This window comes from Oncorhynchus tshawytscha, linkage group LG08, assembly GCF_018296145.1.
Source record: "Oncorhynchus tshawytscha isolate Ot180627B linkage group LG08, Otsh_v2.0, whole genome shotgun sequence".
Classification (NCBI taxonomy): domain Eukaryota; kingdom Metazoa; phylum Chordata; class Actinopteri; order Salmoniformes; family Salmonidae; genus Oncorhynchus; species Oncorhynchus tshawytscha.
In genome coordinates, this window is record NC_056436.1 from 7,223,725 (window position 1) to 7,235,897 (window position 12,173).

At 43.7% G+C, this 12,173-nt stretch overlaps 1 protein-coding gene across 1 annotated transcript in view; it reads left to right on the forward strand.

Moving 5' to 3' along the window:
• The window catches only part of LOC112255834 (N-lysine methyltransferase SMYD2-A-like), a 43,900-nt gene that overhangs the window by 22,259 nt on the left and 9,468 nt on the right, over positions 1-12,173 (forward strand). The window contains exons 5-8 of the mRNA XM_042325159.1: positions 3,938-4,062; positions 6,260-6,327; positions 6,525-6,627; positions 7,394-7,504. Coding sequence (XP_042181093.1) covers positions 3,938-4,062; positions 6,260-6,327; positions 6,525-6,627; positions 7,394-7,504 — 407 coding nt within the window. The remainder of the gene's footprint in view (positions 1-3,937; positions 4,063-6,259; positions 6,328-6,524; positions 6,628-7,393; positions 7,505-12,173) is intronic.

A 12,173-nucleotide genomic window follows, 5' to 3' on the forward strand; every position in this document is an offset into this window, starting at 1 on the left:
GTTAGTGATTGCTGTTTGATGTGACCTGCAGTAGAACTAGAGCTGGTCACATGGTGTGACCTGCAGTAGAACTAGAGCTGGTCACATGGTGTGACCTGCAGTAGAACTAGAGCTGGTCACATGGTGTGACCTGCAGTAGAACTAGAGCTGGTCACATGGTGTGACCTGCAGTCGAACTAGAGCTGGTCACATGGTGTGACCTGCAGTCGAACTAGAGCTGGTCACATGGTGTGACCTATAGAACTCAGAGCTGGTCATATGGTGTGACCTACAGTAGAACTAGAGCTGGTCACATGGTGTGACATACAGGAGGATAGGCAGAGCTGGTCACATGGTGTGACCTACAGGAGAACTCCGAGCTGGTCACATGGTGTGACCTAGAGGAGAACCTCTCCGAGCTGGTCACATGGTGTGACCTGCAGTAGGGAGCTGGTCACATGGTGTGACCTGCAGTAGAACTAGAGCTGGTCACATGGTGTGACCTGCAGTGCCTCTAGAGCTGGTCACATGGTGTGACCTGCAGTAGAACTAGAGCTGGTCACATGGTGGCCTGACCTGCAGTAGAACTAGAGGCCTCTCCGCTGGTCACATGGTGTGACCTGCAGTAGAACTAGAGCTGGTCACATGGTGTGACCTGCAGTAGAACTAGAGCTGGTCACATGGTGGACCTGCAGTAGAACTAGAGCTGGTCACATGGTGTGACCTGCAGTAGAACTCTAGCTGGTCACATGGTGTGACCTGCAGTAGAACTGAGCTGGTCACATGGTGTGACCTGCAGGAGAACTAGAGCTGGTCACATGGTGTGACCTGCAGGAGAACTGGAGCTGGTCACATGGTGACCTGCAGGAGAACTGGAGCTGGTCACATGGTGTGACCTGCAGGGGAGGCCTCTCCGAGCTGGTCACATGGTGTGACCTGCAGTAGAACTAGAGCTGGTCACATGGTGTGACCTGTAGTAGAACTCCGCTGGTCACATGGTGTGACCTGCAGTAGAACTGAGCTGGTCACATGGTGTGACCTGCAGTAGAACCTCTGGTCACATGGTGTGACCTGCAGTAGAACTAGAGCTGGTCACATGGTGTGACCTGCAGTAGAACTAGAGCTGGTCACATGGTGTGACCTGCAGTAGAACTAGAGCTGGTCACATGGTGTGACCTGCAGTAGAACTAGAGCTGGTCACATGGTGTGACCTGCAGTAGAACTAGAGCTGGTCACATGGTGTGACCTGCAGTAGAACTAGAGCTGGTCACATGGTGTGACCTGCAGTAGAACTAGAGCTGGTCATATGGTGTGACCTACAGTAGAACTAGAGCTGGTCACATGGTGTGACCTACAGGAGAACTATTAATAGATGATCTATAGTACAGGCTCACTGCCAAATGAGGAAGGAGAAAACACACACACACACTTGTATCCTGGCCTGTACATACTGAAAGAGGGGAGGATAGGCAGAGTCTGTGTGGGACTGGACCAACATGGAGGAGGCCCCTCCGTTCCTCTAGTCTAGCTGTTCATAGAGGAGGAGGCCTCTCCGTGCCTCTAGTCTAGGGAGGCCTCTCCGTGCCTCTAGTCTAGGGAGGCCTCTCCGTGCCTCTAGTCTAGGGAGGCCTCTCCGTGCCTCTAGTCTAGGGAGGCCTCTCCGTGCCTCTAGTCTAGGGAGGCCTCTCCGTTCCTCTAGTCTAGGGGGAGGCCTCTCCGTGCCTCTAGTCTAGGGGAGGCCTCTCCGTTCCTCTAGTCTGGGGAGGCCTCTCCGTTCCTCTAGTCTGGGGAGGCCTCTCCGTTCCTCTAGTCTAGGGAGGCCTCTCCGTGCCTCTAGTCTAGGGAGGCCTCTCCGTGCCTCTAGTCTAGGGAGGCCTCTCCGTGCCTCTCGTCTTGCTGTTCATAGAGGAGGAGGCCTCTCCGTTCCTCTAGTCTGGGGGGGAGGCCTCTCCGTTCCTCTAGTCTTGATGTTCATAGAGGAGGCCTCTCCGTTCCTCTAGTCTTGATGTTCATAGAGGAGGAGGCCTTTCGGGTTTCTGCACAGACAACAGGCTGCTGGCATATATCATGACCCCTCACACCTGTCACATGGCCTAGCAGGTGCACAGCCTCCAGCCCCCCTCCCTTCCAAGAACGTATCCCCTCCTCCTTCTGAGCCACAGGGACTTTATGTCGACAGCAATGTAGTTGATAAGAGCCCAGCCAGATCTGGGTCCAGGCTAGTCTAGGTCTGACCTCATTGTGCCAACAAGAAAACATCTGACTCATATGTTGTGTTCTAGATGACTATAGTACACTGAACAAAAAATATAAACCAAACAATTAAAAATATTTTACTGATTTTTACAGTTCATAAAAGGAAATCTGTTAATAATAATAATTTTTTAAAAATGAATTTGGACCTAATCTATGCATTTCACATGACTGGCAATTCAGATATGCAGATGCTGTACCAAAAAGATAGAGAGAAAAAAAGTAGGGGTGTGGATCAGAAAACCAGTCAGTATCTGGTGTGACCACCATTTGCCTCATGCAGCGTGACACATCTCCTTCTCATAGAGTTGATCAGGCTGTTGATTGTGACCTGTGGAATGTTGTCCCACTCCTCTTCAATGGCTGTGGGAAGTTTCTGGATATTGGCAGGAACTGGAACACGCTGTCATACACGTCGATCCAGAGCATCCCAAACATGCTCATTGGGTGACCTGTCTGGTGTGTTTGTAGGCCAGGGAAGAACTGGGACATGTTCAGCTTCCAAGAATTGTGTACAGATCCTTGTGACATGGGGCCGTGCATTATCATGCTGAAACATGAGGTGATGGCGGTGGATGAATGGCACGACAATGGGCCTCAGGATCTCATCACGGTATCTCTGTGCATTCAAATTGACATCGATAAAATGCAATTATGTTCATTGCCTGTAGCATATGTCTGCCTATACCATAACCCCATCTCCACCATGGGGCACTCTGTTCACAACGTTGACGTCAGCAAACCTCTCGCATAAACAACTCCACACACGCTGTCTGCCATCTGCCCGGTTCAGCTGAAACCGGGATTCGTCCATGATGAGCACATTTCTCCAACGTTCCAGTGGCCATCAGAGGTGAGCATTTACCCACTGAAGTCTGTTACAACGCTGAACTGTAGTCGGGTCGAGACCCTGGTGAGGACGACGAGCACACAGATGAGCTTCCCTGAGACAGTTCCTGACAGTTTATGTAGAAATTCTTTGGTTGTGCAAACCTACAGTTTCGTCCAGATGCCTGGTCGCAGTCGATCCCGCAGGTGAAGAAGCCGTATGTGGAGGTCCTGGGCTGGCATGGTTACATGAGGTCTACAGTTTTGAGGCCGGTTGGACGTACTGCTAAATTGTCCAAAGTAACGTTTGGAGGCGGCTTATGGTAGACAAATTATCAATAAATTCTCTTGCAACAGCTGTGGTGGACATTCCTGCGGTCAGCAAGACAATTGCACGCTCCGTCAAAACTTGAGACATCTGTGGCATTGTGTTGTGTGACACAACTGCACATTTTAAAGTGGCCTTTTATTGTCCCTGGCACAAGGTGCACCTGTGTAATCATGCTGTTTAATCAGCTTCTTGATAGGCCACACCTGTCGGGTGGATGGATTATTTTGACAAATGAGAAATGCTCACTAACAGCGATGTAAACAAATTTGTGCACAACATTTGAGCGAAATAAGCTTTTTGTGTGTATGGAACATTTCTGGGATCTTTTATTTCAGCTCATGAACCATGGGACCAGCACTTTATGTTGAGTTTATATGTTGTTCAGTGTATGACCTGAAATGGGAAGATTAATGTTTCTCTGCCTCCTCCCCCTCCACCACTTTCTCTCTCCTTCCCCTCCTCTCTCCTCGCCCTCCACCACCTCCTCTCCCCTTTCTCTCTCCTCCTCTCCCCTTTCTCTCTCCTCCTCCCCCTCCTCTCTCTCAGACCTGGATAAGTTGGACAGTGAGAAGAATGAGATGAACCAGACGGATATAGCTGCACTGCATCATTTCTACTCTCGACACATAGACTTCCCTGATGACCAAACCCTCACTGTGCTCTTTGGACAGGTAAGGAGGATAGGATCTAGTTTTTAAACATCTATGTTACAGCAGCTCTGCATCATCACTACTGCTGTGGTCACAGTCACGGGTAGCCTGGCTGACTCGGCTCACGTGGGACACGGGTAGCCTGGCTGACTCGGCTCACGTGGGACACGGGTAGCCTGGCTGACTCGGCTCACGTGGGACACGGGTAGCCTGGCTGACTCGGCTCACGTGGGACACGGGTAGCCTGACTGACTCGGCTCACGTGGGACACGGGTAGGCTGGCTGACTCGGCTCACGTGGGACACGGGTAGCCTGACTGACTCGGCTCACGTGGGACACGGGTAGCCTGACTGACTCGGCTCACGTGGGACACGGGTAGGCTGGTTGACTCGGCTCACGTGGGACACGGGTAGCCTGGCTGACTCGGCTCACGTGGGACACGGGTAGGGCTGGTTGACTCGGCTCACGTGGGACACGGGTAGCCTGGCTGACTCGGCTCACGTGGGACACGGGTAGCCTGGCTGACTCGGCTCACGTGGGACACGGGTAGCCTGGCTGGTAGCCTGACGGCTCACGTGGGACACGGGTAGCCTGGCTGACTCGGCTCACGTGGGACACGGGTAGCCTGGCTGACTCGGCTCACGTGGGACACGGGTAGCCTGGCTGACTCGGCTCACGTGGGACACGGGTAGCCTGGCTGACTCGGCTCACGTGGGACACGGGTAGCCTGGCTGACTCGGCTCACGTGGGACACGGGTAGCCTGGCTGACTCGGCTCACGTGGGCTCACACGGGTAGCCTGGCTGACTCGGCTCACGTGGGACACGGGTAGCCTGGCTGACTCGGCTCACGTGGGGCACGGGTAGCCTGGCTGACTCGGCTCACGTGGGGCACGGGTAGCCTGGCTGACTCGGCTCACGTGGGGCACGGGTAGCCTGGCTGACTCGGCTCACGTGGGACACGGGTAGCCTGGCTGACTCGGCTCACGTGGGACACGGGTAGCCTGGCTGACTCGGCTCACGTGGGACACGGGTAGAGTGGCTGACTCGGCTCACGGGTTGGAGAGCTGTGACACACTGATCTGGACAGGAGGTGGTTGTAAATGCAGTATTCAAACTGAAATGTGCGGATCTTTGATTCGTTCAACAATGTTTTTTCTTCCCCGCGGGTTGAGACCTCACTTTGTTTGGGTTGGGTGTGTGGTTGTCTATGTGGGTGTTTGAGTGAGAGACATAGAGGCCAGCCAATCAGTGAAAAATCACTGCCCCTTCATTATCGACTCCTACAACATCAAGGAGCCTCACAGACTCTGAAGTCAGGAAGACGGAGTTTGTTGTTAGACAGACTAACTCACAGGGGGCCTCACCGTGCAATGTCAGCGCTTTGACATCCTGGTTGTTCTAGATTGGCTGTCAGCTGCCAATCTCTTTCCTCTTTCTGGCTCTCTCTCTCCCCCTCTTTCTGTCTTTTTCTCTCCCTCTCTCTCTTTCTCTCTTTCTCTCTTTCCCTCTCTCTCTCTCGCTCTACCTGTCTTGTTAACACACAGACATAATCCCCTGAATGACACCAGACTTCTCACCCACTCAGGACAGCCCTGAGGGACCTGACCTTTAACCTTTAGGACAGCCCTGAGGAACCTGACCTTTAACCTTTCATTACATTAGTCAGGACAGCCCTGAGGGACCTGACCTTTAACCTTTAGGACAGCCCTGAGGAACCTGACCTTTAACCTTTCATTACATTAGTCAGGACAGCCCTGAGGAACCTGACCTTTAGCCTTTCATTACATTAGTCAGGAAAGCCCACTAGCATTTCTTATCTGCTACCACGAGGAGTGGCCTTACACGTCTGCTCTCTCTCTCTCCCACCTGTCTCTACCCCCCTCACCTTCTCCCACCTGTCTCTCTACCCCCACCCCTCACCTTCTCCCACCTGTCTCTCTACCTTCTCCCACGTCTCTCTACCTTCCCCTCACCTTCTCCCACGTCTCTCTACCTTCCCCTCACCTTCTCCCACGGGTCTCTCTACCTTCCCCTCACCTTCTCCCACGTCTCTCTACCCCCTCACCTTCTCCACATCTCTCTACCCCCCCACGTCACCTTCTCCCACATCTCTCTACCCCCCTCACCTTTTCCCACCTGTCTCTCTACCTCCCCCTGTACCCCTTCAACCCCCCTCCCACTCACCTTCTCCCACCTGTCTCTCTACCCCCCCTGTAGGTAAACTGTAATGGATTCACCATAGAGGATGAGGAGCTGTCTCACCTGGGCTCTGCTGTGTTCCCTGAGTAAGTCTACAATGTTGTCACTGTCTGGACCCATTCACACCAATGCAATAGCAGTATTCAAAATGTTGGATTCAACATTTTAAACATTGAGATATTAAATACATGATAGGAATGATAGAATCACAATCATTGCGAATGGATGACACAAAGACGTTATCTTCATTTCTCCCTCTCTCGTCCCTCTCTCGTCCCTCCAGTGTAGCATTGATGAACCATAGTTGTAGTCCTAACGTCATCGTCACCTATAAGGGGACAGTAGCTGAGGTACGAGCCGTGCAAGACATCCAGCCTGGAGATGAGGTGAGACCTGGCCTGAACACACGCTGAGACGCACGCGCCCTGAGACGCACACACACACGCACGCACGCTGAGACACACACACACACACACACACACACACACACACACACACACACTTTCCTTGTTTTCCTTTTTAGGGTTTTTAGGTTCACACAAGGATAAAAGAACCAAGCCTCACACCCTGAACACACACACCATACCACACACCCAATAAACCTGAACTCTAAACCTGGTCTTGTTAACTCTTCCTCTCTCTGTGGAGGTCCTGTTAACCCTTCCTCTTCCTCTCTCTGTGGAGGTCCTGTTAACCCTTCCTCTTCCTCTCTCTGTGGAGGTCCTGTTAACCCTTCCTCTCTCTCTCTGTGGAGGTCCTGTTAACCCTTCCTCTCTCTCTCTGTGGAGGTCCTGTTAACCCTTCCTCTTCCTCTCTCTCTGTGGAGGTCCTGTTAACCCTTCCTCTTCCTCTCTCTGTGGAGGTCCTGTTAACCCTTCCTCTCTCTCTCTGTGGAGGTCCTGTTAACCCTTCCTCTTCCTCTCTCTGTGGAGGTCCTGTTAACCCTTCCTCTCTCTCTCTGTGGAGGTCCTGTTAACCCTTCCTCTTCCTCTTTCTCTCTGTGGAGGTCCTGTTAACCCTTCCTCTCTCTCTCTGTGGAGGTCCTGTTAACCCTTCCTCTTCCTCTCTCTCTCTGTGGAGGTCTTGTTAACCCTTCCTCTTCCTCTCTCTCTCTGTGGAGGTCTTGTTAACCCTTCCTCTCTCTTTGTGTAGATCTTCAACAGTTACATTGACCTGCTCTACCCGACAGACGACAGGAACGAGAGACTGAGGGATTCATACTTCTTTACCTGTGTGTGTAATGAGTGTGCCACACGGTCGAAGGTACAACAACTTAGTAACCACAGACGTACAAACCAGACCATACTAGGTCTGTAACTAGCGCACAGCCTATGGAAACACTACTACTACCACCATTACTACTACTACTACTACTGCTATTACTATTACCAATACTACTATTACTACTACCATTGCTATTACTGTTACCAATACTACTACCATTGATACTACTACCATTGCTACTACTACCATTGCTACTACTACCACTGCTACTACTACCACTGCTACTACTACCATTGCTACTACTACCATTGCTACTACTACCATTGCTGCTACTACCAGTATTACTACTACTACTACTACTAGTATTACTCCTACTACTACTACTAGTATTACTACTACTACTATCTATTACTACTACTACTACTAGTATTACTACTACTACTACTACTACTAGTATTACTACTACTACCAGTAGTATTACTTCCTACTACTAGTAGTATTACTACTACTAGTAGTATTGACTACCTACTACTAGTAGTATTACTACTACTACTAGTATTACTACTACTACTACTACTAGTATTATTACTACTACTAGTATTATTACTACTACTAGTATTATTACTACTACTACTACTACTACTAGTATTACTAGTATTACTACTACTACTAGTATTACTACTACTAGTATTACTACTAGTATTACTACTACTACTAGTATTACTACTACTAGTATTACTACTACCACTGCTAGTATTACTACTACTACTGCTAGTATTACTACTACTACTGCTAGTATTACCACTACTACTAGTAGTATTACTACTACTACTACTACTAGTAGTATTACTACTAGTAGTATTACTACTACTAGTAGTACTACTACTAGTATTACTACTACTATTACTACTACAACTACTACTGCTAGTATTACTACTACTACTACTAGTATTACTACTACCAGTATTACTACTACTACTACTAGTATTACTCCTACTACTACTAGTATTACTACTACTAGTATTACTACTACTAGTATTACTACTAATAGTATTACTACTACTAGTATTACAACTAGTATTACAACTACTAGTATTACAACTACTAGTATTACTACTACAACTACTAGTATTACTACTACAACTACTAGTATTACTACTACTACTACTAGTATTACTACTACTACTAGTATTACTACTACTACTAGTATTACTACTACTAGTATTACTACTACTACTACTACTAGTATTACTACTACTACTACTACTAGTATTACTACTACTACTAGTATTACTACTAGTATTACTACTAGTATTACTACTACTACTAGTATTACTACTACTACTAGTATTACTACTACTACTAGTATTACTACTACTACTACTACTACTACTACTACTACTACTACTAGTATTACTACTACTAGTATTACTACTACTAGTATTACTACTACTAGTATTACTACTACTACTACTAGTATTACTACTACTACTACTAGTATTACTACTACTACTACTACTACTATTACTACTACTAGTATTACTACTACTACTAGTATTACTACTACTAGTATTACTACTACTAGTATTACTACTACTACTACTAGTACTACTACTACTACTACTAGTATTACTACTACTAGTATTACTACTACTACTACTAGTATTACTACTACTACTACTAGTAGTATTACTACTACTACTACTAGTAGTATTACTACTACTACTACTAGTAGTATTACTACTACTACTACTAGTAGTATTACTACTACTACTACTAGTAGTATTACTACTACTACTACTAGTAGTATTACTACTACTACTAGTAGTATTACTACTACTACTACTAGTAGTATTACTACTACTACTACTACTACTAGTATTACTACTACTACTACTAGTAGTATTACTACTACTACTACTAGTAGTATTACTACTACTACTACTAGTAGTACTAGTATTACTACTGCTAGTATTACTACTGGTATTACTACTACTACTACTACTACTACTACTAGTATTACTACTGCTAGTATTACTACTACTACTACTAGTATTACTACTGCTAGTATTACTACTGCTAGTATTACTACTACTAGTATTACTACTACTAGTATTACTACTACTAGTATTACTACTACTACTAGTATTACTACTACTACTAGTATTACTACTACTACTAGTACTACTACTAGTATTACTACTACTACTACTACTACTAGTATTACTACTAGTATTACTGCTACTACTAGTATTACTACTACTACTAGTATTACTACTAGTATTACTACTACTACTAGTATTACTACTACTACTACTACTACTAGTATTACTACTACTAGTATTAATACTACTAGTATTACTAATAGTATTACTAGTATTACTACTAGTATTACTAGTATTACTACTACTACTACTAGTATTACTACTACTACTACTAGTATTACTACTACTACTACTATTACTACTACTACTACTACTACTAGTATCACTAGTACTACTACTAGTATCACTAGTACTACTACTAGTATCACTAGTACTACTACTAGTATTACTAGTACTAGTATTACTAGTACTACTACTAGTATTAGTACTACTACTACTACTAGTATTAGTACTACTAGTACTACTAGTATTAGTACTAGTACTACTAGTATTAGTACTACTACTACTAGTATTATTACTACTACTACTACTAGTATTAGTACTACTACTACTAGTATTAGTACTACTACTACTAGTATTAGTACTACTACTAGTATTACTACTATTACTACTACTACTACTACTACTACTACTACTACTATTACTACTACTACTAGTATTACTAGTATTACTACTACTACTAGTAGTATTACTACTACTAGTATTACTACTACTAGTATCACTACTACTACTACTAGTACTACTACTAGTAGTACTAATACTACTAGTATTACTACTACTAGTACTACTACTACTACTACTACTAGTATTACTACTACTACTACTACTACTACTAGTATTACTACTACTAGTATCACTACTACTAGTACTACTACTACTAGTACTACTATACTAGTACTACTACTACTAGTATTACTACTACTAGTATTACTACTACTAGTATTACTACTACTAGTATCACTACTACTTGTATCACTACTACTTGTATCACTACTACTAGTACTACTACTAGTATCACTAGTACTACTACTGGTATCACTAGTACTACTACTAGTATATTACTACTACTACTACTACTACTACTACTAGTATTACCACTACTAGTATTACTACTAGTATTACTACTAGTATTACTAGTATTACTACTAGTATTACTACAAGTATTACTACAAGTATTACTAGTATTACTACTAGTATTACTAGTATTACTACTAGTATTACTAGTATTACTACTACTACTACTACTATTACTACTACTACTATTACTACTACTACTACTACTACTACTACTATTACTACTACTACTAGTATTACTACTACTACTAGTATTACTACTACTAGTATTACTAGTATTACTAGTATTACTAGTATTACTACTAGTATCACTAGTATTACTACTAGTATTACTAGTATTACTACTAGTATTACTAGTATTACTACTACTACTACTAGTATTACTACTACTACTACTAGTATTACTACTACTACTACTAGTATTACTACTACTACTAGTATTACTACTACTACTACTACTAGTATTACTACTACTACTACTAGTATTACTACTACTAGTATTACTACTACTACTACTACTACTACTAGTATCACTACTACTAGTACTACTACTAGTATCACTAGTACTAGTATTACTACTACTAGTATCACTAGTACTACTACTAGTATCACTAGTACTACTACTAGTATCACTAGTACTACTACTAGTATCACTAGTACTACTACTAGTATCACTAGTACTACTACTAGTATCACTAGTACTACTACTAGTATCACTAGTACTAATACTAGTATTACTACTACTACTACTACTACTACTACTACTAGTATTACTACTACTATTACTACTAGTATTACTACTACTACTATTACTACTACTAGTATTACTACTACTACTACTAGTATTACTACTACTACTAGTATTACTACTACTACTACTAGTATTACTACTACTACTACTACTACTAGTATTACTACTACTACTAGTATTACTACTACTACTAGTATTACTACTACTACTACTAGTATTACTACTACTACTACTACTACTAGTATCACTAGTACTACTACTAGTATCACTAGTACTAGTATTACTACTACTAGTATTACTACTACTAGTATTATTACTACTACTACTAGTATTACTAGTACTACTACTAGTATCACTAGTACTACTACTAGTATCACTAGTACTGGTATCACTAGTATTACTACTAGTATTACTACTACTACTACTACTACTAGCATTACTACTAGTATTACTACTACTAGTACTACTACTAGTATCACTAGTACTACTACTAGTATCACTAGTACTACTACTAGTATCACTAGTACTACTACTAGTATCACTAGTACTACTACTAGTATCACTAGTACTAGTATCACTAGTACTACTACTACTACTACTACTACTACTACTAGTATTACTACTATTATTACTACTACTAGTATTACTACTAGTATTACTAGTATTACTAGTATTACTACTAGTACTACTAGTATTACTACTAGTACTACTAGTATTA